This window comes from Cannabis sativa, chromosome 8, assembly GCF_029168945.1.
Source record: "Cannabis sativa cultivar Pink pepper isolate KNU-18-1 chromosome 8, ASM2916894v1, whole genome shotgun sequence".
NCBI lineage: Eukaryota > Viridiplantae > Streptophyta > Magnoliopsida > Rosales > Cannabaceae > Cannabis > Cannabis sativa.
The window spans coordinates 45,167,446-45,195,070 of NC_083608.1; the positions used below are offsets into that span (position 1 = coordinate 45,167,446).

Genomic DNA, 27,625 nt, shown 5'->3' on the forward strand with positions numbered 1-27,625 from the left:
TCCTAAGGGCGAAGGCTTCCAGGTCACAACCCAAGCCTAAGAAGGCCAGAACTCCAAAGGTTCCATCCCTCAACTTGGTTGATGCTTTATTGAATCTGGACGCCTTCATCGTGACCATCCCTCTTCAGGAAGTTCCCTCTTATGCGAAGCCTCAAACATCTAAAGAGGTAAGTAAAGCTAGTCTAGTGATCGATCTGGACATAAAGGAGACTCTGGAGGAGGTTTTAATCCAAAAAAGGAAAGCGGATGACCAAGCCAATAAGAAGATAAAACTTGAAGCTTTAGCTACCAAGAGGAGGAAAGAAACAGCTCACGAAGATTCACCTGGGAGTACTCCTCTAGGTGATTTCAAGGAGGTAACTATGGGGGTCCTAATGGCACCAAGCCTCCCTATCCAATCTAGGATTTTGAAAGACAATGAAGCCACTGTAGCTGATGAGAAAAACCAACTCATCTTCGAGGTCTGGAATGAGGATCACGACACTCGGGACTTATTGTCTTGCCAACTCGTGCCAAGGCAAAATGCAAAAATTATTGCTCATGATCCGGCGACAGAGTTACCAAAGTAGGTGGTGGATATTTCTACTACAACTACCAGATTTATTGCATATTTGGGGAGTGATATAGGTTCTTTTACTGCAGATCTTCTTTATCAAATTGGGACCTTAATGACCCAGCTTCGTCTAAAGAGGTATGCAACTCCTTCGAGCGGGGATCTAGTTTTCCTGACCTAATCCCTTCGTCATCAAATTATATGGGTAAGTTTTAAAATTTTGTTTCCATTATTTAAATATTTTCCTAAATTAATTGTTGATATCCCTTTTTTATTTAACTATTTTTATTTGGCCAGAATGTTCTCTTAGCCCATCGCATTGTGGATGTTGTAGTTGTAATTGTGTTGTGGCTTGAGACTACCATGATTAAATGTGATGTGGCTGTTCGATAGAGGGAAGTCACTCTTGAGGAGAGGTATGCCCCAAAAAGTACCCTAGACAAATCCACAGAGGAGAAGAATGCTGCTCAGGAAGCCTGGGCAAATTGAAGGCTGAGTATAGAGTGGATTTGGAGAAATCTGTAACTTCCCGCAATGAAGAAATGAGGGAAACACATAGGGAGAAAGCTAATAAGTTCTCGGGGAAGATCAGTGAACTTAATCAAGCATGTGAAGGCCCACAACCAAATGGTGGCTTACAAAGTCAAATTTGAGAAAGCCAAAGCACTCTGAAGTTTGCACATGCGGATTTTTTCTAATACTAAATCTAAGGATGATAACGTCCAAGTGCCTCTCAACGAGCGAGACAAGGCTGACGCAGAGAAGAGAATGGACATCAATAAGAGAAATGAAGCTATCACTACTTGGAACAATACATTTGATGATCGGGACTTGGCCTATATGGGCAAAAAGCAGGAGAAAATGGGGGGTAACCTTCCCTTTTGAAGAAATTATGTGCATGGCTTAGCATCTTGACAAGAACATGAACCTCTTAATCTATGGTAGAGATTGTTGGTTTCTAGGGTTCATATTAGAGTCGCAGTAGAAGAGAATAAAAATGGATTTAATTAAAAGAATTTGTTGAATTAATATGAACCTTAAATTCCAAATCTCAACACAATAATACATAATACAAATCCAACTTATTAGAATAAAGATTTACCTCTTGTTGCCTATTAGGGTTTTCTCGCTACTTTTCGTATATACAAAATGAACATCCAATCCAGTAATAGAACTTGTTGAAGACTTCACACCAGTGTCTTCCAGATCAGCCTCAACACTTACGAGGAAAAAAGTGGGCTTTTAGATTCAATGAGATGAAAATAATTTTCTGATCACAATGTATTAGACAACTCATGAGACACTGTGATTGAGATTGGAAAAACACATAACACACTAGTATATGTATCTGTGTGTCATGTAGAGAGAAAGGGAGAGAGAGTTTGAAAGGTTGTTTTCAATTTTCTGTTCTCTTTCTATTTTGCTCATATGTTTTATCTCCTGTTATGCATAGTATATACATAATGTTATAAATAAACTCTTTATTTAATTCAAATTTAAAATTAAATGAATAACAGAAATAAGTTATATTTTTTTTATTCTATATTATCTTTTTAATTTTAAATAAATTGTCTAATAATATATTTAATATAATAATTAAAAGATAATTATCCATTTAATTTGATTTATTTTATAAATAATCAAACAAAATTCATATGGGCTTTTACATGTTCTACAAGAAGGAAATTACATTGTATATCCATTTTACTTTACTTGTTTTACTTTTTACCTCTATTTTTATATTTTTTTAAGATATACATACTTTTATAGATGATGTCCCCATTAGACCTTTAGGTTAATGTAAATTATATGCTAGATTTAACTAGAGAGTGGCGATATATTGGGCAACTCACTCAAAAAAATGAGTATATATATATATTTGATGAAAAGGGAAAAAATGAGTATATTTTAATAAAATATAATATGAGAGTATTTTTGATTAATGTATACAAAACAAAAGTATTTAACTTATTCGTCCTACAAGTTTGGGTCAAGCCCTACACATGTGGGCCATATTTAAAAGCCCAAAATTAATTTATCAATTTTGTCACAAATAAGACGTATTATTATTTTTCCAATAAATTATAATTGATTAATTCTCATTAATCTTTTACTTCACTACGATTAAAATAAATATTATTTTCACTAAAATAATATATTTTTCTCTTTAATATTATTTAAGAATAATATTATATTTAACTAATTAATATAGTTTTATCAAATAAAACTAAATAGTTAAATGCTACTTTAATTATACAATTCAAAATTGATATAATTATTCAAATTAGTAATTTCCACAAAAGTACTATTTTGCCCTTAAGAATTATTTCTCATAGAAATTAATTTTTTCTCAAATTTATTTATCAAATTAAACCTTCCCCTGTACAGTATTGTATAGAAGTGATCTAGGACTATGGACTTATATTTCGAAGCTTCAATAAACACTTGATTATTATTGAACTCATCAATAGAATAATTTGATTTATTAATCCACTATTACTCTATTATAAATATGAAATTACACTCTTTGACAATCTAGAATTATATTTACAGAATTCTTACTTGTAGTCCATTAATATAATCAAGATAAGTAGTTCACCCTCCAAATATTAGTTCATAATTAGAGTTACTCAAAATTACCGTTTTGCCATTCTAATTATCTCTTGATTTATTATGTACCATTAATTCAATGTGAACGTTAATTTATAATCCAATTATAGATTTAGATTCAACTGTTAGCAATTCTAGAATTAACACTGTAAAGGAACTAATATTCGATCCTTTCGAAAAAGCTTGGATTCCAGTATTGCATGACTTGATCCCAATTACTCATGTTATTAAGCTTCCAAAACAGAAGTTGAATCATCTTCTCTGAGAAACTTTAACGAGTAAATCAAAAAACTTAATGAACACAAATAGGAGTTCATGTATATTCAAGATTCAGACTAATATACTAAATTTGCGCTCAATTTTCTAGCTCTAGAATTAACACATAAAGGGAACCAACATTCAATCTATTAAGAAACTCAGGATTCTATTATTGTAGATCATGTTCTCAACCATCCACATTATTAGATTTCCAAAACAGAAGTTGTAAGAATCATCTTCTCTAAAAAACTTTAATGAGTGAATCAAAGAAACTAACAACATGAACAAAAGTTCATGATCACTCAGGATTTAGGCCGAGCTTACCCGTACACGACACATGACACGAAAAATATGTGAAACACGGACACAAACACGACTCGAATAAATTTCGTGTCGTGTCAAACCCTGAAAATCTCGTGTCGTATTGGCGAGTTGTAAGCTAAATTAGTGTTTTTAGTGTTATTGTGTCGTGTTCGTGTCATGTGGAGTTCTTAAATTTCTTTTACATGGCTGACATGAACATAACCCGTGACACAAAAAATTTATAAAACACGAACATGACCCGAATAATTTTCGTGTCATGTCGAACCTGTAAAATTTCGAGTCATGTTTGTGTCAAACCCACAAGTCGTAATCTGAATTGTCACCCTAAGACAAACATTAAGAAATAAAAATGCTTTAAAATAAAATAAAAATAAAAAATCGTTTAATCATCTGATGGGTGGTGTATTTATTCTATTGTTCTTTAAATGTTTAAAGAACCTCTATTTTAAATGAGCTATTGGGAATGCTCAGTTATTATTATGTATATAAATGTGTTCATATAATTATATTAGAACAATAAAGCTACTTTTTCCCACTCCAAATCTATTTTATTGGGAAAAACAATAATTGTTTCATGCAAGGTATTATGACAAAATCGGCACTTGACTGTACAAGAATAATATTAGATTTGGGGTACAATGCAACTACATCAATATTATGTGCTGCAAATTTTTCTCAAAATCAAAGGTTAAGCCAATGCAGCACAATCCCAATTCTTCAACTGCGCCAGAGATTCATTCCTCTGTAGTTGCATCTTCATCTTCACCATCCTCTTCATGAACTTCCCATCACAATGCTCGTATGTGCTCGCATTGGTGCTGTTCATTCGGTATTCTTTTTCGCTCCCTCACTCACCAGCACCATTATTCACTAAAGCTCCCTTTTTTAGCACCATTAATTAATTTAATTACTTTTCTTTCAAGTTGTTTTTGCTGAATTTTCTGCAGAATCTCTTTCTCAGAGAATCATAGATTGCAAACCAAAAGTTATTATCACTTGCAATGCTGTTAAAAGGGGTCCTAAGATCATTCACCTCAAAGATATAGTTGATGCAGCCCTTGCTGAATCTGCCTAAACTGGTGCCCCCATAGGTTTGAATTTTACTGATGTGTAATTCAGTTTCAATTACCTCAAATTGTCAAAAAAAAAAAAAAAAACCCCATTAATACTAATTATCAAGTGCGTATCATTTTTATTTTCCCCATCTAAAATGGCATAAGATTACTTCTTTGAGCAGATAGATGCCTTGTATGCGAAAATCAATTGGTTATGAAAATGGATATTACTAAATGGCAAGACAGGTTAGTATGCAACCAGAAAAGATTAATTTGAGTTTGTTTTGCACATGCTGCAATTGTATAAGATGCTATAAATATATTCCACCATACCCTTTCATTACAAAGAAAAAGGTCCATATAGGATATAGCCTTGAAAGTGCACAAAACATAGCAAATTATAAAGACGAACAGTTTCATATGCAATTGATTTAGTGGCTAACTTATCAGAAGAATGTGAAGCATCAAAGAAACCTTCAAGAGGATCTCACACCACTATCCTGCAATATTTGAAAGTTGGCCCTTAATCAGAATCTTCATATACTTCTCCATCATCTGATAGCTCATCGAATGATCTCATGTCAAGTTGGTATCGAAGGATACCTCCAATCCCACCAAATCCTCTGCAAAATTGTGATCCTTCCTGGGATTTGTTAGTTACAAATTCGAGTGTACAACCGAACCTCTTGTACTCGTTGGCAAACCACTCAAGTAATGGCATCTTCTCCTGAACTTCAAGCTCTGCTGAAGTAGCTGGGTCACGGAAATGGCTCTGGACATTATCTTGGTCCTTGTTCAGATGCTTCACGATAATCTCACCGGTAGTACTGTGTTTCAGAACATACCTGTTAATATCCAGATTTTCCCACACGATAAGGGTTTCTACAGCACCCATTTCGAGTGCCTTCAGTGTGTCATCTACACCAAAGACATACTTACCAGTGTCCTGACTTATCTCCTCGAAATACTTTCCAATCAAGCGCTTCTCCTGAATAAACTTTACATTGGATAAAATTTCAGCAGATAACTCAATAGCTTGATTGAAACCATTCTCACCCCCATAAGAAACATCAACCACATTCAATATCTTTGCCTGCAAACGAGGATCGAACATATCAGATTGGCTCAGTTCAGTCTTGAAATCTGCTGAACCAGCAAGAATTAGACCAGAAACATTAGGCTGACTAGTAGCAGGATTGATGTAGAACTGTGTGGCAAGCTCAGCAGTCTTTCTAACATAGTTATGTCGCTTTTCCATCCTAAGACGAGCAAACCGAAGTGCTGACTGACCTCCTCTACCGTGCTTCTTTGGCAAATCAACAGTGAACTTATGTAGCACCTCTCTTGTGTTTCCACTTAATGTCCCAAATAAGGTACCATTTCCATCCATCACAATAAACCCAAACTTATCATCGGATTCCAAAAGTTCATTAAGAGCTTCGGTATGAAACTTGTTGTCACAAAGGTACAATGAAGCATTTATAGGCTTGAAAGGTTCAAAGTCAATTGTCACCTTCTTTTCTTTCCCATCATCGGTGACAATCGTTCCAGTGTATAGCACAAGACCATTAGGAGGAACCTTGTTATAAAGCTTCAGCCTTTGCTGTGCAGATGTAATGGCACCCAACACAGACTGGCGATTGACCCTACTCTTGATGTTGGAAGCAGTTCCGAATTCATCGCCAAGCATCTTAGTAACCCGAGAAATTTGATCCCGCGGAGGCATTATAAGAGAAATCATGCTGGTACCATTGCCTCTTGCAGATTCTAACGCCTTGATCAGTTTCTTAATCTTCCATATCTCAATGTTCTTATCTGATTCTTGACCATCTGCCATTGCAACTTATGATAGACCCAAATGCAGAAAAATCTTTATTCGCCTAACATTCAATACAACAATGGAACAGAAATACGACAATTCAGTCAAATATTGTTCAAATGTTATAACTGAAAAAGATAATCACAAACTAATATAACACCATTAACTTCAGCATAAATATACATATACATATACATACAAAAATCACCCAAATTGAAATAACCCAGAAAGAGATCGTTCTAACAAGTTATGAAATTATTTGATTCAGAAAACAATCAAAAATCACTTCTTTATTTATTTTCAAGTTTCAACAATCTATAAAAGCAGCATACACAATTCGTCCTACGGCAACACAAAAAAGTACAGAAACGATATATATATACACACAAAGCAAAGATCATCATAGAAGCTTAAAACATCAAATCAAAGTTTTGATATTGATTTTGATTTCGATTTTAAAGCCATAGAAAACTTATTCGATTTTTATGCAAACCAAAGATGAACATACGATCCATATAGCTAATAAAATTGAAATATTAGTAAAACAAACCAAAACAAATCAAATCTAACCTTGTAAGGCGATAAGGTAAGGTAGTAGGGTCCCCTGAAGCTTTGTGTTCTTCTTTCTGGTCTAGTTTCTAGGGTTTGAAGATTTTTTTTTTTTCGCAAGGTAGGGTTTGAAGAAGTTGAATAAAGGAATTATATATTACAAAAAATATGTATATTAAAATAAATTAGTTAATCTTATCTAAAAAAAATTTAATTAATTAATTAATTAATCAATGTTTAAATCATTAATTTTTTTTATCTAAAAAAGTCATTATTTTTTTTTTTGCTTTAAAAATTATTTTACATTTATTTATATTATATTTTATATTTTTATTTTCATATTAACAGCCACTTCAACTTTAAATTTCTATAAAAAAAATGTATTTAATTAAAAAAATATTATAATTATTTTTACTAAGTGCATATAAATTTACTCTAAATAAAATAAAAATTTTATATTGCGATTTTAGGGAGTCTCACATTGCTAATGTATGAAAAGATAATAAAATATATAAGAGGAATAGACTACTCCTCCAATTGTCAATTAGTTTTGAGATGGAACCTCATTTATTTTTTCCTAAAATTCTAACATGGTACCAGAACAAAACATACAAAAAAAATCTCTAGAGACTATCCGATCCAAGAAAAAAAATCGATTGAAGTAAGTGAGCCAAAAAAAGGAGCCACCAAAAATTCAAAGAAACTTATCCAAGAGCCAAAAGTCAAAAAGTTATCACTTGTGATTCGGGGATAGTGAGCCAAAAAAAAAAGAGCCGCCAAAAATCCAAAAATATCGATCCAAAAAGTAGAGCAAAAGAGCCACTTTGTGATCAGAGATAGTGAGCGAAAAAAGAGCGCGATCAAGTTGTCCAAGATGGTGAGCAAATAAAATAGCTACCATCTTGAGGGGGATATTAAAGAGTCTCACATTGCTAATGTATGAAAAGATAATACAATATATAAGAGGAATGAGCTACTCCTCCCATTGTCAATTGGTTTTGAAATAGAATCTCATTCATCTTATCCTAAAATTCTAACATACGACCCCACAATAAATTTTTTTATAGCTTTTAAAATTATTACGATTATTTGAATAAAAAATAAAAAAAAAATATTTTTTAATTTAATTTTTTTTTAGAAGAAGCTATACTTTGTAATTTTTCCCAAAAGAATTTTTCAAAAACTATTTTTAAAATTAAAATAATTTATATAATTATTAATTTACTCATAATTTTTTTTTTTTCTTAATGATGTCTAACCACTTTTCGTTAAAAAAAAAATTCACATAATAGTTATCCAATAAAAATAAGTCAAAGCTTAGAGAATCTCAAACAGAGTGCTATAAATGTGGTGTATATATATTTTTTTAGTTCGTGTTTATAAAATTGAACTCCAATATTAGAGTATAATATGATTTTTATTGGCACATGCTAAAAATTGTACAAAATTCTACACAAAATATAACATGAGCTAAATTTTAAACTACAATAAATATCATTTTTTTTATTATTCATTAATATAATTTATATATTTTTATTTATACATTTAATATAATTTTATATACTTTCAATATAAATTTAATATTTTTCTTGAGCTTTTTATATTTTTTAAGTTTATTTTAGTGTCAGTGCATTGGAGCACAATTGTAAAATTTGAGTATAATATTGACTAATTTTTGAGCCAAATTTAACCCAAAATTTACATCATCTAGTTAAATTAGTTTTATACTTATCTTATATTTCTAACTATAAACAAAAAGTACATCATGTCATCACTCAATGCAATCTTTTTTGTATACACAACATTCAATTTGAATCTAGCTTTAAAAACTTCATTGATAAGATAAATAACTCTTTAGAGTTAAACATGTCTTTGAGTTTAGTTCTTATTAATATTAAAACTTCTTGTAATTTTTATAATGTTGTGAGTTTTAATTATTGTCCCACAACTGTTAATACTGTTGTTGATACCCTTGCTAAATTTGTTTTATTAGCAACTAATAATGTAGTCTAACGATCTGGATATCCTCATTGTATTAGAAATATTATTATGGTTGATGTCATTTATCAATAATAACTTTTAGCTCTCGATCCTTTTGAGTTTTTTGTTCACTAATAGTGTTATATGTAGCTATTTACTTATTAATAATAATAATAATAATAATAATAATAAAAAGATAAAAGAAATGCCTAAACCTATAAAATAAAAAGCAAGCATAAAACTGTCATAATTTTTAAAGAGAATTGCTAAAAGGTACTATTGGTGCCTAACACTCTCCTTACTGTCATACCATTATTAGTATAATTAAGTATTGAGTCTCATGTAACTTAAAAAAATAACTTTTAAAAAGTATTGCTAATAAATCGTAAGATGTTACCTATAAAACATTAAAATGAATTAAGCACCATTAATACTAAATAAGAATGCTCATTTTAAAAAAACTAAAAACTAGTGTTAATTCTACTTATTTTATTCTTAAATTTCTGAAACCCATCTCCTCCATCATCATTATCTTCATCTATTCTCTTTTCATCTTCTACTTATTATTATTTAATAAAGTGGGTTGATTTGGATAATTCAGCTAATAAATAAATAAAAAGTTAATATTATTATTTAAAAAAATGAGTTGATGTGTGTTCAATAAAAAGACCTGTTTTTTTTTTTTTTTTAATTGCCAAACTAAACATAGGGACAATCTTCATACAATAAATGCTTAAAAGAAAGTTATTATTATTATAAACAAATGTGTTTACATAATAATATTAAATCAATACAACCATTTTTTTAATGATAATAACAAATCTATAAATAAAATAAACAATAATTGTTTCATGCCTGGTATTATGACAAAATTAGCCCCATTTTTTCTACTCAACTCACTCACTCACTCACTCATTCTGTACAATTAGATTTGGATTGCAATGCAATTGCAACTATATCAATCTAAATTATGTACTGCAAATTTTGCTCAAAACTCAAATGGTAAGCCAGCCAGCCAATACAGCACAACCCCAAATCATCAACTATAGCCAGAGATTATCTTCATCTTCTTCAGATAAACAAATAAGATATATGCCTTTTATTTATTTATTTAATTCTATGTCTCTACCATTCTTCTTAGGAACTTATTCAAATGGTTTATATATAACCTGCCTCCTCCATTTGCCAAAACAGCAATTTCAATATTAAGTAAATCTCTTCACCTCCATGATGTAGCAACTGGTCTGCCTTGAATGTATACACATGGTTTTTTATCCCAATCCAACTACATTCAACCGTTTCATTTATACAGTGACGTTTCATGGCTTCCCTGACTCGAATCACACTTTCCCATCTCCCTCTTATCTCATAAGCTTCAGCCAAAACCAAATAAGGTAGAGATGATTTTGGCTTTATTTCCATCATCTTTTCTGCAACACTTTCAACCAAATTTAAGTCCATATGAACATTGGAACAGCAAAGAACTGCTCTCCATAACATAAAGCTCGGTTCAAATGGCACTTCTGCTATAATATTCATTGCTTCCTCGAGTTTTCCAACACCACTCAACAAGTCTATTATGCAAAGGTGGTGCTCATACTCGGGTATGATACCGTACTCATGTTCCATTGATGAAAAGACTTGAATTCCCTCATCAACAAGATTTCCGTAGTTGCAAGCTAACAGTACCCCGAATAAGGTTATACGATCCGGTTGTGAACCTTTGGCTACCATTTCCTTGAAAATTTCCAAGGCCTTGAATACATAGCCATTATGGGTTAGTCCAATTATCATGGTGTTCCAAGATATCAAATCTTTCTCACTCATATTAACAAAAACTTTCATAGCATAGTCAATCAATCCAACTTTAGAATACATTTGCACAAGTGAGCTAGAAACAATTGCATCCGACTCCACACCCATTTTAACCACAGAAGAATGAATTTGACTACCCTGATCTGCTGGAAGAATACCAGAGACAGAGCTCAAAATACTGCTGAAAGTAAATTCAGTGGGCTTGAGATTTTCTTTCAACATAAGCACAAAAAGTTCCATTGCCTTCTCCCCGAAACCGCGTCCTGCATAACTCGAAATCATGGAATTGTACACGGCCGAATCTAAATTATTTAATTCATTAAAAAGATGTACTGCATCTTCCAATCTGTTGCATTTGGAAAGAAGGTCAATAGCAGCACTCAAAACAATGCTATTAGACAAAAATCCCACCTTGCAGCAGAAAGCAAAGATTTGCTTACCTTTATTTAAATCTCTCATGTTACAGCAAATGCTGATAACTGTCGACATTGTAAACTGATCGGGTTTATGTTGAGTAGTTCTCATCAAATAGAACTGATCTAATGCCAGTTCTCCATACCCTGATCTATAACAACCCCAAATTAAAGAGTTCCATGAGATGGTGTCAACCTTCACCATTGTCAAAAACACTCCAAAAGCATAATCAACATGTCCAAGTTTTCCATACATGGTTATCAAGGAGTTTCCAAGCACAACATTTGATAAATCAAGAACATTTCGGATTATGCAGCCATGAATTTGCTTACCCTGATAAACACACGAAGCAAGTGACACCAAAATCGAAAATGTGTATTGATTGGGTCTCACGCCCGCATTTTGCATTTTCAAGTAAAGTCCCAGTGCATAATTAACAAGCCCATGAGACAAAAAACCTGAAATCATTGAATTCCAAGTAACCACATCTCTAAGGGGCATTTGATCGAATACCATACGCACCCTCTCGAGACAGCCATGTCTAAACAATCCCTTTAAGCATATGTTCCAAGATATACAGTTCTTGTAATAAATATCATCAAAAACCTTCAATGCATCATCAACAGTCCCAAACTGGAAGTAAACATCGAGTGAGCGATTTCCCAGAAAGGTATGAGTGTTAAACCCGACTTTTATCAACTGGGCATGAGTGATCTTGACAAAATCTAAAGATTTTATCGTCCAACATCGGTCTAAGATGTAAGAGTAATAAGAAAGAGAAGTCCTGTGGTAACAACTTACTTGCCTTAGAATTGGGTGCATACAATTGCACTGTCACTATTTAAGCAATAGCACCCAATTTATGCACACAAAAGTAAAAAAAAAAAAGAAAAACACAAAATCCCAAATACTATACCAAGCTTCACAAGATAATGCAGATGGGTTTTGCTATTTCAAGCTCATGGTCCATTCTCAAAGCAATGAATAATAACAATCAATGATAAGTTCCCTCCAATCTCCAGTTCATATGATAAAGCTATGCTAGGTCAGAACACTTCCAAATTATCCTTATCATACCTTCAAAATATGCTTCTTAAAAACCATCATTTCTCTGGGACATTTCCTCGAACAGCTGTTATTCAACACCAGTGCATCCAAATTGACACTGTAAGCCTAAATGGAACAAGAACACAACATATAATTATTTAAGTCAAACAATGTTCAAAGGTCATAACTGAAAAAGATCCTTCTTTTTCTTGGTTCAATATTTCTAACTTTCAATTTCTCGATTCCCAAATTGAAATGCCCAGAAAGAGAACTTGCCTACTGTAGCACAATCAAATGAAGTTGATAACACAATCAAATGAAAATAATAAAAAGACAGAACCTTTGTTGGCGAAAAGGTAGTTGTTTGTATCTCACATTTCCGTGGAGCTGGAGGTGTTTGCGTGTAATTTGTAGGGTTTGAAGTTGAAGAAAGGTAAAGTCTCCTGTAAGGGAAGAAGAAAAGGGTCTGAAACTGAAACTGAAAAGAGAAGAGAAAGAAGGAGAGATGGCTATGGGAGTGCATCAAATTGTATCTCTTCACTTATTTTCTTTTAAGCTAATTTATTTTTTTTGAAACAGTTGTTTTAAGCTATTTGAAGTGCTAAAATATAACTTGTTAAATTTTAGAGGAGTTGTACCTTCAACCTCCTATTACAATTTTTTAATCAATTTCTACGCTCGAAAATATATGTCGAAATATTTTTTTTCATTTTTTTTTCACGGGATGTTCGTTATGCTTACAACATCATCTCTGTGAATTTTTGAAAAATTTCGAATAATTTACAGTGCCAAAAATACGTTAAACAACAAAAAAAAAACTTGCGTGTCAAGTTAATGACCATGAGTTAACATTAAATTTTGTTGTCGATACCTAAAAATGAAATTTATTTTAGAGCTCATTACATTACATACATGACTTACATGTGCTATAATAGTAATAATAATAATAAAAATAAAAATAAACAATAATTGTTTCATGCCTGGTATTATGACAAAATTGGCACCTCTTTGTTTTTCATTAACTCACTCACTGTACAAGAATAATATCAGATTTGGGGTGCAAATGCAATGCAAACTATATCAATCTAAATTATGTACTGCAAATTTTGCTCAAAATCAAATGGTAAGCCATCAAGCCAATGCAGCACAACCCCAAATCATCAACTACCACCACAGATTCATTCCTCTGTGGTTGGTTGTAGCCTCACCATCACCATCATCTTTGTTTTCGTCTTCATCTTCATAATCTATGGTTAGACAAATTGCATTTTGTAGCTCTGCAATCAAGTCAGATTTGAAACATTTCGGTGATTATCAGCGAATTCACGAATTAATCTCTTCAAAATTCTTCCCCCTTTCCCTTGCATATGCCCATAAGTGTAATCATTTTGAAGTGCATCTCGACTCTTGCTCTCGACATAATCTGAGGCTGCACCAGCCAAGGCCTCGAACCAAACTGGCACTAAGGTCTCTGCTTCCCCTTGTTTTAAGTATTCAACAGGAAGAGCTTGAACCTGTGCCAATGACAATAAAACTAGTTACAGACAACCAGATATACCGAAGAAAATGAAGAACAAGTAATAGTTGAGAAAGAGAGGAAGAGAGACCGCTAAGTTTAGCCACCCGTGCAATGATTCCCAGCTAAGAATAACCTTCCATGATGTTCTCTCGCTTAAACTGCAAAACGCTGCTAACTGTTGCAAGATTGTTGCGCATTTGTGAACCTATCAAGAGACAGACACCGAAAAGAATTTTATGATGAATGTTTTCAAGCAATCAACACTCGAGGATATGTTGTATTTATTTATTTACCCGAGACATTGCTGAAACGCCAAGTAAAGCGTATACCACATTAGATACGAGTCCCTCACCACAATGGGAAATGACCTGAATGACTGTGGCACTAAACGATCCATCGGAGATACAAGTCATAGAATCCAATATAATAAAGCCTAAACCAACCTCCAAGAAACCTAGACAGCACAAGAGAGAGTGTGAGAGAAAGAAAAATTGTGCTTTTTACTGTTTTGTTTTGTTTTTGTTTTGGTTTTCCTAATAATGGTGGTTCTCCACCGCCCTATTAATTAATGGAGTTTGTTATTTTCCTGGTGAGAGATGCAAGTTTTGTCTCCTATTGGTTTATGGGTGTCTCATTGATAGATCTAAATTGCTTCGATGAGGACATCTTGACCTCTCTCTTTGGTCGTCGGATTTGGGGGATTACCAGATCTTTATTGACCCTTTATTATGTGCTCCACTGTAATTGAGCATGATCATGTTATTTCTCTTATTTATGATTTAAAGGGGATTGTCTCAATTTCTGATGAAAGATCATCAGTAGTTAATAGTTATTGATAGGTAGAATCTATGGTTTGGAAACTTAGTATACTTTACACTTTTTTTATACTTGATCACTGGGCATTGGTTGGAAAGAGGAAAAGCCTAAACAGATCAGCAAACCTAGAAAAACACATCAAGGCATGTACTTTCTTAATCTAAACATCGCGATAGTATAAGATTCTAAGATAAGCTTACAAGACAAGTACGACATTGCTGCTAGTGCAGCTCCACGGTGCATAGCGGTGCAGCATATGGCAGCTTTTTGAAAGGAAATTTCGAGGAGAGAACCAGATGCAGCCAGTACATCCTGAGACATCAACAACCACCGTTATCATTCAAAATTGGTATTTTTTTCCTTTTCTTTTTAATCTTAATCCACTGCAAGCACTTCAAATTTATTGGAGCACGGAAAATAACATAGGACTGTAAAAGACCTTATGACAGCAGCGAACAAAGGAGGATGCAAAATTCGTGTATGCCTCCACTAGATCGGGCTCTTGATCGCATATGTATGAAGAGTTGAGAGCCACTACTGACGATGCGTGAGTAAACCTTTCGAACGTAGTGACAAATAAAGGTCCATACTCTTCTTTGTGACCATATTCCTCAAGAACAACAGTGGCTGAAAAGATGTAATGTAAGCAACTGAAATTGGAGAGAGTAAGAAAACATGATCATGAGGCTGGCTCCAGGCCAATTCATAATAAAAGCCTACCTGTTCTGATGAAGCATTCGTGACTTTGAAATGATGTGTAATTTGTTGACAAACAATCTAGTACTTCGGGCAGTATTGTTACGAAGTGTTGTCCTGCACATGAATCAAACATAACCGATTATTCTGCATACGTACAACAGACACATGAAGAGCATCGCATATGCATGGTGGTTTTTTATCTTCTATACCTGCGGTTTGAATTGCTTGTGAAAGAGCCCGACAAGCTGCAACAGCTAAATTACCATTCTCCATGTGTTCAGACCTGAAAAGCTTCTGCAACATGGGCCAAAAAACTCTGAGTAAGGAAAGTACGGAATCATCTGAAGCAGGACCACTTGGTAGGCACGTAGCGAGGTGACTGAATACAGTTCCCATTCTGTATTATGTTAAACAGCAAGATTTCAAGCTAGATCAGATAACTGATGCATAGTGGAAACAAATTTACTAATTTCAACTCTAAACTTCCGATGCAATCAATACAAATATATTGTAATTTAACAGCTCTGCAGATTTTAAGGTATAAGCCAAACTTTGCAAACTCAAATTTTAGTGAAAACAAGTACTACGAAGGCCCGATATCTTATGCTTAAAGAAAATTATGATAAAAACTTGGGCAAAAGTATTCGCTAAAATCGCGCACCTGTACAATCCTCTGGCAGCAGAATTCAAAATTTGTGTATAAACAGCTGGATTTGCTCTCAGGCGGTGGGTATTCTCTTCATCAACCTGAAAGAGAGAAAACCGTGGTTAATTAACAAAGATCAATGAGCTAGCTAGCAACTTCTGACACATTCTGAAAATATTCCACAGCTGTTTGTAAACAAAAAGAGTACAAATTTTCTTTATCTGTTGATAAGTAAGGAATAGTTTTTTTTTTTCCCGATAGGTGAGCATTTATTCAAATTTGATTGCATTCTAGACCAAGTTCTCTCAAAAGGTGGGGAAAAGAATTAAAAAAGTTATTTCTTGATTCTATCGGATTTAGATTCCTAAAGCTATAAACTAGAAAATGGAATGGGAAAACCAAGGGGTTAACAACGGTAGAAGCAACGAGGCAAAATAGAAGAAAAAGCTTACAAGTTTTCCGATAGAGTCAAAGCTAGAAGATAGCAATCGAGCTAACATGGTGCTCTTTAAATCTTTATTAGCAATGGAACCAAGAATCAGACTTATGGCATTGACAATTTCTTCCTCGTCATCCAAAGGTAGCTGCCTCTTATCCAGACCCTGAGAAAATAGCACTTATTACAAGGCAAGTACAAAAAGAGTAATAACCATAAGAAAAAAAAATGCAAGGGTATGATATGAATACTCAAAACCAATCACCCCATATTCCCTTTCTTTATGATAAAATACCATTATTAAAAGAATCACGCGTAGTAGAACAGATACTATGAGGGTCACAGGCAATACAAAAATATGTTAAAACTAAACCTTCCATATATGAAAGAATACGAAATGTACCTCTCCTATCCATATCAAAATCTCCAAATTAGAGGGTTCATAAATCACGGAAGAAGCATCTTCACAGACTTTACGTAAGGCACATGCACAAGAACTCAAGGAAAGAGGTTCTGACATCCCTGTGGCAAGAAATAATCTGTATGCAACAAATCAGTATGAAAAAGTCAAAATTGAATGTTGACAGCAAGGTCAAATGCATTGATAGTTACTATTAATAGGATTTTATACATTCTGTTCAGTAGCTAAAGCAAGAGGAACTAAGTTAAAAAAGAAAGTACTTACAATAAGGATCTGGTGTTTACTTGGAAAGCAAATATACACTTCGAATAAGAGCCAATTACATCTGCAAGCGATCTATAAACCTAAACGAAAATAAACATTTCAAATACATGGAAGAATGAAGAAAATAGTTGACTTTTTAATACGAAAGAACGAACAATAAATTCACAGTAAATGAGGAAGAACGGTTAAGATGTTTAACGTACAATGCACATGAAGCCCTTAAGTTCATCCGAGGATCTAGTGGACAATAAATTCACCAATTCCATGACCATGGAGAAATTAAAAGTTTGGCCCTCTTGTAGGATTACCTCAGCAACCTGGAATAGGAAACTTTGTTTATCAAATACACGGAACATTGACAAAATAAGCTCCAATCTACAAATGATATCAATGTTGCCAAAATTCACATGGGGTATTTCAAAAGAAACATCGACGGGTATAAATAAAATTGTAACAGAGGCAACAAGTAACAGAACCCTGGTATGGAAAAAATTAAGCTGACAAAAAGTAAGTTGTGCTCACCACATTAAGAGCAAACAATTTGGCCTCCACCTCTTTCCAAGGAATTTGTACGTTTAGAGAGGCCCAACCACCAAAGAAGAGCTACAGTAGAATTTCGTAAAATATTATCAAAAATATACAACAATTACATTTATATATGTGCAAAAGAAAAAATGCATGAATATGAGAACATAAATGCAACTAGTGGAAATCTGTTCAAAGAATCAAGATATCCAGCATCGCTTGGAAACCATTTTTTTTGTATTGCTACACATGGGGTCCGAACCCCGGCCCCCTAACATACGCACCTACCATTTGAGTTAGCCTCAAGTGGTTGTGCATTGGAAGATATATGCTCCTAATAGAATTTATAACACAAAGTACAATTAAATTATGTTTCCATTCTCAGAAAAAAAAAAATGAGAACCAACTAATTGCTACTGAGGGTGAGAGACAATAATAAAAATATGCACATGCACTGTATACATGTAGAATTTCAAGTTCTATTAAAAAGAAAAGAAGAAGAAACAAACTCCCTCAGTTTTCTTAGCAATTTTCATGATACCGTAATAAGAGTAAAACACGATGGAGATAGCGCTGTCGTGAACATATCCCAACAAGTACGCAATGCAGAGTACAGCAAAGAATCCAATTAAGAAAAGCTAAAATAAAAAGCATGACTTGACACACACAACTAATCAACATAAAGCAAGCACCTTTTGTGTGAATTTAGCAGATCTTAAGAGCTGACAAATATCCACCAAAAGTTCAACAAGGTTCGATCTAAAATGGACAAGGCTATCAGGTAGTTCTGCAGCTCCTCTCTTGTCATCAAAAGTAGCTACATCTACCTATCAAACACAAAATTTTGATTTGTTAATATCGTTCTCCTCTTTAGAGATAAGCAGCAATACCATCATAATCCATAAAGTGAACATAGAAACCACACAGGACATAATATCTCTACACAACGAGGCTGAACTTATCCCAGAGAGCATTTATCATCTATATATTGCACTAGAATAAAAAAAATCTTCCTTTCTCACTCAATCCATTACTTAAAACAAAAATTGAAATGTTTCACCCAAGGACGATGTTGTGGTCACCGAACATTTAGGATGTTAACTCCATAAATGAAACTACACCCGGCAGTTTTCAGTGACTGAAATGTATGTTCACGCTATTTCTACTAAATTTCCATTTCATTTTCTGTTTTGAATTAGACAAAAACATCTAGGGCAGTATCTTTTTTCTTGTCGTCCTTTCGAACATTGTTTTCTTGCAGAAAAATATTATAGCATATTGCACCATGTTTCTGCCACAAAAGAATATGTTTTTGTCTTAAAGAACATCTTCAAATTTCTTTTAAAGAAAACAAGTATCTAACACCCCAATCGTCTTTTAATGTTCAAACACTAATTAATAAAGTGTAATAGAGGAATAAAAAATAAAGAAATAGAACCAAGAAAAAAAACATATATTAGAATAAGAAAATTAACAACGGAGAAACCTGAGCACGCAATAAGAGGGCATCAAGTAATGTTGAGTATACAGAAGAAAACATGTCTTCGGCATGCTTCCTTCTCTGTGGACTGTCATCACAGATGCCAAGAATATAGCTTGCAAGACTAGACCTGGAGGATAAATTATTAAGAATTATCATCATTGAACTCTAAAATAAATAGTAATAATGACTACTTAAAATGAAAATTTCCCAAATAAAATAAGCAGGAAATAGTAACTAATCATGAAAATTAAAGGTGCTTCATCTAGCTACACACTTACTGAGACAGTATGCCATATAGCATCACATTATACATATATATGAACATTTGAACACAGATATCAAATTGCTCTACAAGATAAATTAAAGTGCTCGAATACTAAAAAGTAACAAGCATAGCCACCTTCGAATAACCTAATAGCATCCAAGGTATTGAAGGTAGAATATTTAAGTACCAGAATTGCAAAGTTGAATCTGCTATCTCCCAGTCTTCACTTGGAAATGCAACACAACTGTAAATATGCAAAACAGGTTAAAAAAGATTCAATTTTGATATAAAATGCTAGTAAGTAACAAAGGAAGTAGCTACACAGCCAACAAGAATTCAAGCTTGAAATAAATTTTCTAGACAAGCCTATATCTTCCGATTTGAAGAAGATTTAAATCTTAGTTTGGAAACTTTCATGTTTTACAACTTAACTGCGATGCTTAGGCCCCAATCACAAGTCAGTGATCGAATCCTGAGAAGTTCTCAGAAAAATATAGAGAACCCAGAATGTAAACTGTTCCAATGATATCTTCTTCAATATCTCTTCGTACGTTAATTGTCTTTGTGGTGAAACATAATCGATATACAAAATCCTTGAAATCTAGAAATTTTTATGTCGAAATTCTAACCTTAAAAGTGCATCTGTCAGTGCAAGTGCTTCAGCACTTGCTTCTACAATCAGTGATGGTGCCTGAAGTAAATTAATAAGCAAAAGACTTAATTAATTAGGGAGAAAGATAACCGAAATGAGTGAACCAATTTATTCTACATCAAATGTGTTACAACCTTAAATCATGTTATGGTATAACATGATAAAGCACAAACTTGAACATAAAAATTCATATTGGACACGTACAGCTTGCCCAATCTCAGACAATAAGCATGCGATACCACCAATAACTTTCTCATCCCTATTGTTAAGAGCTGGAAGAAGAAGTGATTCCTTAAGAAAATGTATCCTACATAACAATGCATGAGGTAGCCCCTATCGAAGCCAAGAAAAAATCGGTAATTAGAATAGAGAATATTGTTATAATTTACAGTGCAGGGAGTAAGATTAGCAGCAACAACAGCAAAAAAATTTAGGTAAAGTTGAGATGATTAATTTACTAAACATAACCATAGGATTGTAGCATAATTCTAGTGAATCACGATATAGAATGCCGCTTCATGGGATTAAAGATAATAAATTACTTAAACTTACATCTGAAAAGACAATGTCAAAATCCTAGAAATTGACAAACATTTTTATGATTAATTCTAGCCCATATGTTCAACATTGTATGCTAAATTATATAAATGTTTGCAAATGTCAAAAACCGAAATGAAATAAAGAAAGGATTAACTGATGAAGTACAAATCGAATTTATAAAGAGCATCTTAAAAGACAATGCATACCTCATGTCGACTAACAAGTTCAATAAGAACTTCAACAGCCAAATCAAATGAAGAATTCACCTATAAAAACACAAAATACATATCAAATCTCTACCATATGAAACAAACACTAGATATTTTATTTTATTTATTCTAAATAAAAATACCTGCAAGGAATTGAATACAAAATTAAGAAGTGGATGTGCTGGCAACGAACCATGAGGAATCTCTGAGAAACAACCAGCTCGAACCTAAACAAAGGGAATGAGTGAATGTGATCATCAAGATATCAAGAGAGATGATTGAATATCATCATGATATTGATTCTAAGAGAAATGGGTGGGAGTGTGATCAGTATCATCATGATATTGATACAATGAGAGAAATGAGTGAATTGAATCGTACCCAACTGAGAAAGCAACGGAGAATTTTTCTGTTCCTTTCATGTTGTTGCATAGCACCATCAAAGGTTTTCTCTGATTGCTGTAGTAGGAACTCAAGAACCATTGGAGTATGGGAAAGAAGCTGCATATCAATGTATACATATTAACACACGCACACACACATATATGCATATAGATAATGAAGAGAGAATTGAAAAGTAAGAAAGAGTAGAACCTCACGGGCATATTGAGTTCTATTGGTTAAAGAGAGTTTAGTATCACCATGTTGGTTTTCAATAACTTCTTCTGGAAGAACAGTAAGCATCTCCAAAACAGCAATATTACCATCATCTTGCTGAGTCTGAAGATTCTGAAGACTGTAAAACAGTTGCTCAATAGGCTTTCCATGTTCAACAGCTCCAAGTAAAAGGGCAGACAGAGCAAGACAGATTTGGGTTAAAAGCTGTTTTGTCAAAAAGAAAAAAGACTCAATTTTTATAATGAAGAAAGAAAAAAGACTCAATTTTTATGAATTTAGATTGAGAAAGTGAACCTGAGGAGGGCCGGAGCTGAATCGTTTGGCGGCGAGAAGAAGAGCATTAAGCAAAGCTTCCTTAGCAGGAGAGTGTAAGAATTGGGATTCATTTTGGATCTTGCGTTTGAGAATCTGGGCAGCGAAGAATTCGAGCTCGAAATGAGAAAGGAATGAATTTTGTGAAGAAGAAGAAGTGAGAATGGAGGTGGCCACTTCCCATGCGGCATCGCTCTGCTGAAATTGAACCAACCATTGATTCGCTGCCACGCGGTTACACGATTCACTGTCGTGATTCAGAACGTGAACTGCTTCAGCCACCTTCATTTGCAACTCCATTCTCTCTCTCTCTCTCTCTCTCTCTCTCTCTCTCTCTCTTAATCAATTAAAAATCAAAACTTTTAAGGAAAAAAAAATAAAGAATAAAACTCAAAACTTTATTTCTCAAAAAAAAAAAAAAAAAAACTCGAAACTTTAAAATCAAAATTCAATAATAACAATAATAATCTCTGAAGAAGGAAGAAAGGAACGATGATGATGATCGGTTCCAATTCCAAACCTCTCTCTCTAAACTCTCTTCTCTACCGCTCATCAGAGGCCTCTCTCTCTCTCTCTCTCTCTCTCTCTCTCTCTCTCTCCTCTCATTTTCCATAACCACTCATATAACACAACTCTCTCTCCCTCTCTTTTTTTTTTAATTATTATTATTTTGATTTATATTTGCTAAAATAACCAAAAAAAAAAAAGATTTTATGTCATGAAAATTATTTTTATAATAAGAAACTATTAAATTGCTTTATATAAAATTACTTTCTTATTGCTATTATTAGTGGTTGAACTTGATTAATCCTTTGTTTAAATAATATTAATTATTGTTATTTGATTTAGTATATATTAGTATAATAGAGTATTTTAAGAATAATAATAAGACAAACATTCTCCTTTTATTTCCACTTTATTTCTTTCTTGTTCAAATTTCCTTCCTTATTTTTTCTACTCTTTTATGTAACAAGTGTAAGCAAAGAATATACATAAACAAGTGTATATGGCACTTTTTTTTTTTTTTTTTTAATATATATATAAAATACAAGAATGTTCCATAATTACTGAATTAATATGGAACTAACCAACCAACCAATAAAGGGGTGCGTGTGAAATCTAAACTAAACATACAAAATGAACACAAAAGTGAGAACTTTTTTTGGGGGGATATGAATCAAAAGTGAGATCAATTCAAGGGCTTTGAGGTATTTGGTCTAGCATCTTTACAGCTTCCTCATCCATAGGAATCTTACTCCAACCAGAATTTCTCATCGAGAACATCTTACCCCGTTCGAAGCCACTTCCTCTAAATCCTGTGATCTTCGATGACACCATTGGCATCACAAACACTGCAGACGCGTTGATTGAATCTTCCCCGAAACCTAATGATAATGCACATGCATTCTGCAAGAATACCCAATTTTGAAATTAGTTTAAAACACATTCATGATTATCAAGTCGACATGGCTCGCTCTTAAAAAGTCTTTCTTCACCTTTGCTTTTACCGCGATATCTGACATCTTCATCAACACTACTTGCATTAGTGTACCCGGGTCCCTGCTAACTACATCTTCGGATGGAAGAACCAGCCTATAAACATGTGACCCGAAATTAGTCACACGGAATCACTTTTACTTTCTTTTCAAAAAGAAACAACACATGTGATTCTTAACCTGTCCATATCTTTCGACATGTTTGAAGACATCACAGAAACTACAGAAGAATTATCTTTAACTTCAGCACCTGAAAAAACATGAAGAGAAAGTAAGTTGCCATCTGTATTGATTCTCTATTCTACTTTCGACTTATTATGATCAAAAACTGAAATACCTTTTGGCTCATCGGGTGCCAGCAAAGTGATGCCTACGAACACAGACATCATTCCTAGTATGAACATTGTTGTTCTTAGTGCATCAAAGACCTGTTATGAAAACAACAAATTAGCCCACACGCTAGTAATCTATACGTGTATTTCTAAATGAGCGAAGAAACCAGCAGAATGATGCTGTTAGACTAGAAACAACAACAGTGCCGACATCCAAAAACACCAATGTGCTAGTATATAAGATTTTTTACACAAAGGCATCCAAATCTTTACAAGGATCAAGAGCTTTACAGGTACTTTTTGTGAGAATCATACAGTAAATAGTCAAGTCAACTGAAATAACTGCAATCATTTATTCAACTTTCTCGATATTGGTAACTGTACCAGGTTTAGCACATAAAAGAGGTAATTAATTTGCAAAATTAGCATCCTAACTACTGTTAAAGGAGGGAGTATGGACCTGGTATTCCTGAAAATATATAAATCCTGTACAAATGGAGAAAAATGCCCAAGCAATCTGAAACATAGGTACGATAAGAATTGCATCAAATAGTGACAATCCTTCATTCAACCTGGCCATCTGCATAAATAGATGAAGAACATAACGGTGAATATACAGAAAAAACAACTGATAGGAACAGTTCAGACTAAAAATCACACTCCTCGACTGCTCTTAAACATTACCCAGAATCCGGCTGTACTAAGAAATAGAAGGAGCATGGAATATGTGAACCAGCTGTGCAACTGATATGCACTAGACATCGCCAGCCTTAGCAAATTAGAGCTACAAAAGAAAAAACTGGAGTTAGTATCGCGATGAAACCGCACTAATTTAGGGAGTTAGTATCACAATGTGACAGCACCCAATTTAGCAATGCATCGAAAGAAGGAAACAATAAACTTAGTGGACTAACTTACAGAGATTTTGCAAATAATACAGAGCATGATCCTACAGCGCCTGAAACTATGGCATAAGAAAATGGAAGTAGTGTATGCCAGTACGGTCTCAGTTCATGTGGACAAACTGCATGCAAAAGTTCTCCTCTCCTGCATCATGACAACATGTAAGATACACAAAAAACAACATGAAATAAGTATAAATAGGTAAAATCACCAAGATCTCACTTGTAAATGGAGTGATGTACAGCAACAACTACAACCAAAATCATGCAGTAGAAGAGGAATGTAATGTTGCTGTATTTCTCTGCCAGCTGTTCAGGTGTGTAGACTGAAATGGAGAAAAGTAGCATAAGAGTTAGCTGCCAAAATCAGGCAAATGAAATTATCGATGTTAGTCATTCACATGGGGCATTTTCCTTACATAAAATGAGGGTTCTTGTTTCTTTCTACAAAAGGCTATATCTCACACCAATAAACCAATTCAGGGACTTTGGCACAAAGTAAAAGCCACACCACCAATTCATCTAAATCCGATAGTGAATCCTTTTATCAAAACAAGAGGGACTCCACTTAATCATGGTTTAAATAAGGGATTCAAGCAACTTTTGTTTCTTTTAACCCAACACGTGGACATTGGAACACGTGATTTACACACAGAAATATAGGACAGCTAATAGTAATTGCCAAGTTTTTCAGCCAAAACACAGTCTAGAATAGGACACTAAGTTTGGAATTTCGTGACTAAGAAAGTTCTCACGTAATCGTATAAAATACAGCACAAAGTAAGATTTGAGAACTTAAGATCCAGATACATACCAGGTGACTGATGGTTACCAAAAGCAACAAGAAACACATTTCCAAGAACAATAAATGCTGTGGCAACCATGACCCTGCAAAGGAAGCAATTTATTATTACAATGGGATTAAATTTAGCTACTATTAGAGGCAGAAAATAATGAAAAAATAAAAATGACATACTTTACAGTCACCCTTTTATTCAACACAAAGTAAGCAAATGCAATGTTGGACACGAATTGAATAGATCCCAAAGCTGCAAGAAGGGACTGCAAAGGATAGAGATAAATGATAATTCAAATTATTATGAAAGTGGTTGGTTGAGATAAATATCATTCAAACCAGGATTTGTACTGACCTGAGCAGCATATCCAAAGGAAATAAAGTTAAGGCAATTTCCAAGAAAGAAAAACACAATGCCTGCAATTTAAAGAGTGAGATCAGATAGTTGAAGGGAATCAATCAAAGAGGTGACTCAGGTGAGTAAAGAAAAGAGTAATGGTGGTGGTGGTGGAAGTAGAGTCTGGAATTACCAACTCTCCAAGTGTGGAAGTATATAATGGGCTTGACAGAATTCTTTGCAATTGTACCATCACTTTCTAACATTGCATGTCTCTCTCTCTGCAAAGAAGAAAAATTTAGAGAAAATAATAGTCCATTTGCATTTACATTTACATATGTTGATTTAAATGGCAAAGGGGAAATTGGGGTTGAGAAGAAGATGAATGATTTACCTCATTATGACCTAATTTGAGAAGGTTAGTACCAAAGTTAATGGCAATGCTGCCAAAAAGATTGATAACAGCTCCAATGACCCACTCTCCCATGGGATTAGAGTCAGAGTCAGAGATGTGAAGCCTCAAAGGGGACTTCAGAACTGGTTTGATTCTCTAATTCAGCTAACATAAGACAAATCTACAGTTCCACTCCTCAAACTCCCAAACATAACCTAAACAAAATCAAAAGTATTAAAAATTCAATTTTTTTTTTTCTAATCATTGAAAATCAAAATCAAACCAATAAACAAAAATAAAAGCTGGATCTTTGATCTATAGTTGAGGAAGATAACAACGATGAGCAAGATCCCATAATCATAATCCAATGCAGCAATTGAAATCATTCATTCATAATTCTCAAAACATAATAACAAAAAATACGAACCAAAACAAACAGGGTAAGGTTGTAATTGCTTCTCTTTGAATTTGAAATGTGTATTTCTTCTTCTTTGGTCCTTGGGGATCGAATGAAGCAATCAACAATGTTGGGATTTTCTCAAAATTTTGTATTTTTAATAATTAATTTGGAATTTTGGAGCAAAGAGAGAAGAAAAGTAAAGGAAAAGAATTGAGAATGGTAAAAGGGTACGTAGGAATGAGGCTAAAATGGTCAAAGGTGGAAACTTTATATATGTAAAGGCCAAAGGGGTTGTGAACAGTCTTACTCCGAGTTCCGGACCCAACCACGTCGGCGAAGCAACCAACCTTCTTTTCTCTACCATCAAAATAAATAAATAAATTATTAATTACTTTATTTATTCTTAAAAATATTATAATACTAATGCAATATAGTTTTTTTAATGTTAAATTTAAAATAATAACAAGCAAAAAAAAAAAAGATTTTTTTAAGAAAAAAAAAGATAGAATGTAAACCCTTTCTAAATTATATTTATAATTCTTAATTTATCCTTACAAAAAAAATCTAAATTTATGATTTTTTTATTAATTATCTAAATACTTTCTAATTTTAAAAGAACTTCCCATTAAAAATTATCTTTTTATAATTCTTAATTTAATCCTCATAGATTTTTCTTTTTTTTCTTTTTTTGGAAATCAGAAGTTTGAAATTTAAGATCCCTAGTTAAAAAACGCAAAACACCAAAAAAGAGTATTTCTTTTTTTTTTTTTTAATAATTTTAAATATTTACATCTTTAATAATAAATTAAGTTTAATTAAATTCTAATAGGCTAATCATTTAATAAAAGATCCAATAGGCTAAAATGAACAGCAACATTTATAGTTTGAAAGTAAAGTTTTAATTTTTTTTTCTTTTTTAGAGATAAAGTTTTAATTAATAATTACTGATAAATAAATAATAGATACTACTCCTTAGTCCTTACAAAAAAAAAAAAGAATAATAGGTTAATAGGTACTATTGATGTCCGTAAATCTCTCTAGTACTCTAGTCCATGATCTATCTATTTGCTAAATTTAAGGACAATTATAACCACTTTATTAATTCTACTTTTTTTTTTTCTGAACAACACTTTATTAAC

At 33.2% G+C, this 27,625-nt stretch overlaps 4 protein-coding genes across 7 annotated transcripts; all 4 read right to left on the reverse strand.

The window, feature by feature from the left end:
- Positions 1-5,099: 5,099 nt before the first annotated feature.
- On the reverse strand, positions 5,100-7,449 carry LOC115698762 (eukaryotic peptide chain release factor subunit 1-3). Of its 2 annotated transcripts, none has more exons than XM_030625934.2 (2): positions 7,190-7,449; positions 5,100-6,680 (listed from the first exon to the last, which is right to left on the reverse strand). In XM_030625934.2, the coding sequence occupies exon 2, from the start codon at positions 6,635-6,637 to the stop codon at positions 5,324-5,326; it is 1,314 nt and encodes a 437-aa protein (XP_030481794.2). In that variant the 5' UTR covers positions 6,638-6,680; positions 7,190-7,449; the 3' UTR covers positions 5,100-5,323. The 2 variants fall into 2 exon arrangements, with proteins under 2 accessions (XP_030481794.2, XP_060958038.1); XM_061102055.1 differs by having other exon boundaries at positions 5,100-6,670; positions 7,190-7,321.
- A 2,425-nt stretch (positions 7,450-9,874) lies between these two features.
- Positions 9,875-13,157, reverse strand: LOC115700544 (pentatricopeptide repeat-containing protein At1g43980, mitochondrial). 2 transcript variants are annotated; one of them, XM_030628105.2, is made up of 3 exons: positions 12,765-13,157; positions 11,404-12,550; positions 9,875-11,226 (listed from the first exon to the last, which is right to left on the reverse strand). In XM_030628105.2, exons 2-3 carry the CDS (start codon positions 12,197-12,199, stop codon positions 10,307-10,309), a joined length of 1,716 nt encoding a protein of 571 aa, XP_030483965.2. In that variant the 5' UTR covers positions 12,200-12,550; positions 12,765-13,157; the 3' UTR covers positions 9,875-10,306. The 2 variants fall into 2 exon arrangements, with proteins under 2 accessions (XP_030483965.2, XP_030483964.2); XM_030628104.2 differs by having other exon boundaries at positions 9,875-12,550.
- A 78-nt stretch (positions 13,158-13,235) lies between these two features.
- Positions 13,236-22,578, reverse strand: LOC115700543 (transportin MOS14). 2 transcript variants are annotated; one of them, XM_030628102.2, is made up of 23 exons: positions 21,812-22,578; positions 21,494-21,721; positions 21,281-21,400; positions 21,043-21,126; positions 20,897-20,956; positions 20,355-20,483; positions 20,128-20,189; positions 19,686-19,742; positions 19,237-19,360; positions 18,443-18,577; positions 17,748-17,828; positions 17,429-17,542; positions 17,226-17,305; positions 16,944-17,079; positions 16,557-16,706; positions 16,120-16,205; positions 15,668-15,855; positions 15,480-15,572; positions 15,199-15,386; positions 14,960-15,071; positions 14,237-14,397; positions 14,032-14,148; positions 13,236-13,938 (listed from the first exon to the last, which is right to left on the reverse strand). In XM_030628102.2, exons 1-23 carry the CDS (start codon positions 22,127-22,129, stop codon positions 13,708-13,710), a joined length of 3,054 nt encoding a protein of 1,017 aa, XP_030483962.2. In that variant the 5' UTR covers positions 22,130-22,578; the 3' UTR covers positions 13,236-13,707. The 2 variants fall into 2 exon arrangements, with proteins under 2 accessions (XP_030483962.2, XP_030483963.2); XM_030628103.2 differs by lacking the exon at positions 21,812-22,578 and having other exon boundaries at positions 21,499-21,640.
- A 137-nt stretch (positions 22,579-22,715) lies between these two features.
- LOC115700546 (probable magnesium transporter NIPA8) lies at positions 22,716-26,811 on the reverse strand. The gene is made up of 14 exons (XM_030628107.2): positions 26,514-26,811; positions 26,087-26,301; positions 25,886-25,973; positions 25,711-25,772; positions 25,536-25,621; positions 25,374-25,447; positions 24,783-24,885; positions 24,576-24,704; positions 24,342-24,441; positions 24,118-24,237; positions 23,663-23,753; positions 23,506-23,575; positions 23,326-23,422; positions 22,716-23,236 (listed from the first exon to the last, which is right to left on the reverse strand). Exons 2-14 carry the CDS (start codon positions 26,177-26,179, stop codon positions 23,024-23,026), a joined length of 1,326 nt encoding a protein of 441 aa, XP_030483967.2. The 5' UTR covers positions 26,180-26,301; positions 26,514-26,811; the 3' UTR covers positions 22,716-23,023.
- Positions 26,812-27,625: the final 814 nt, after the last annotated feature.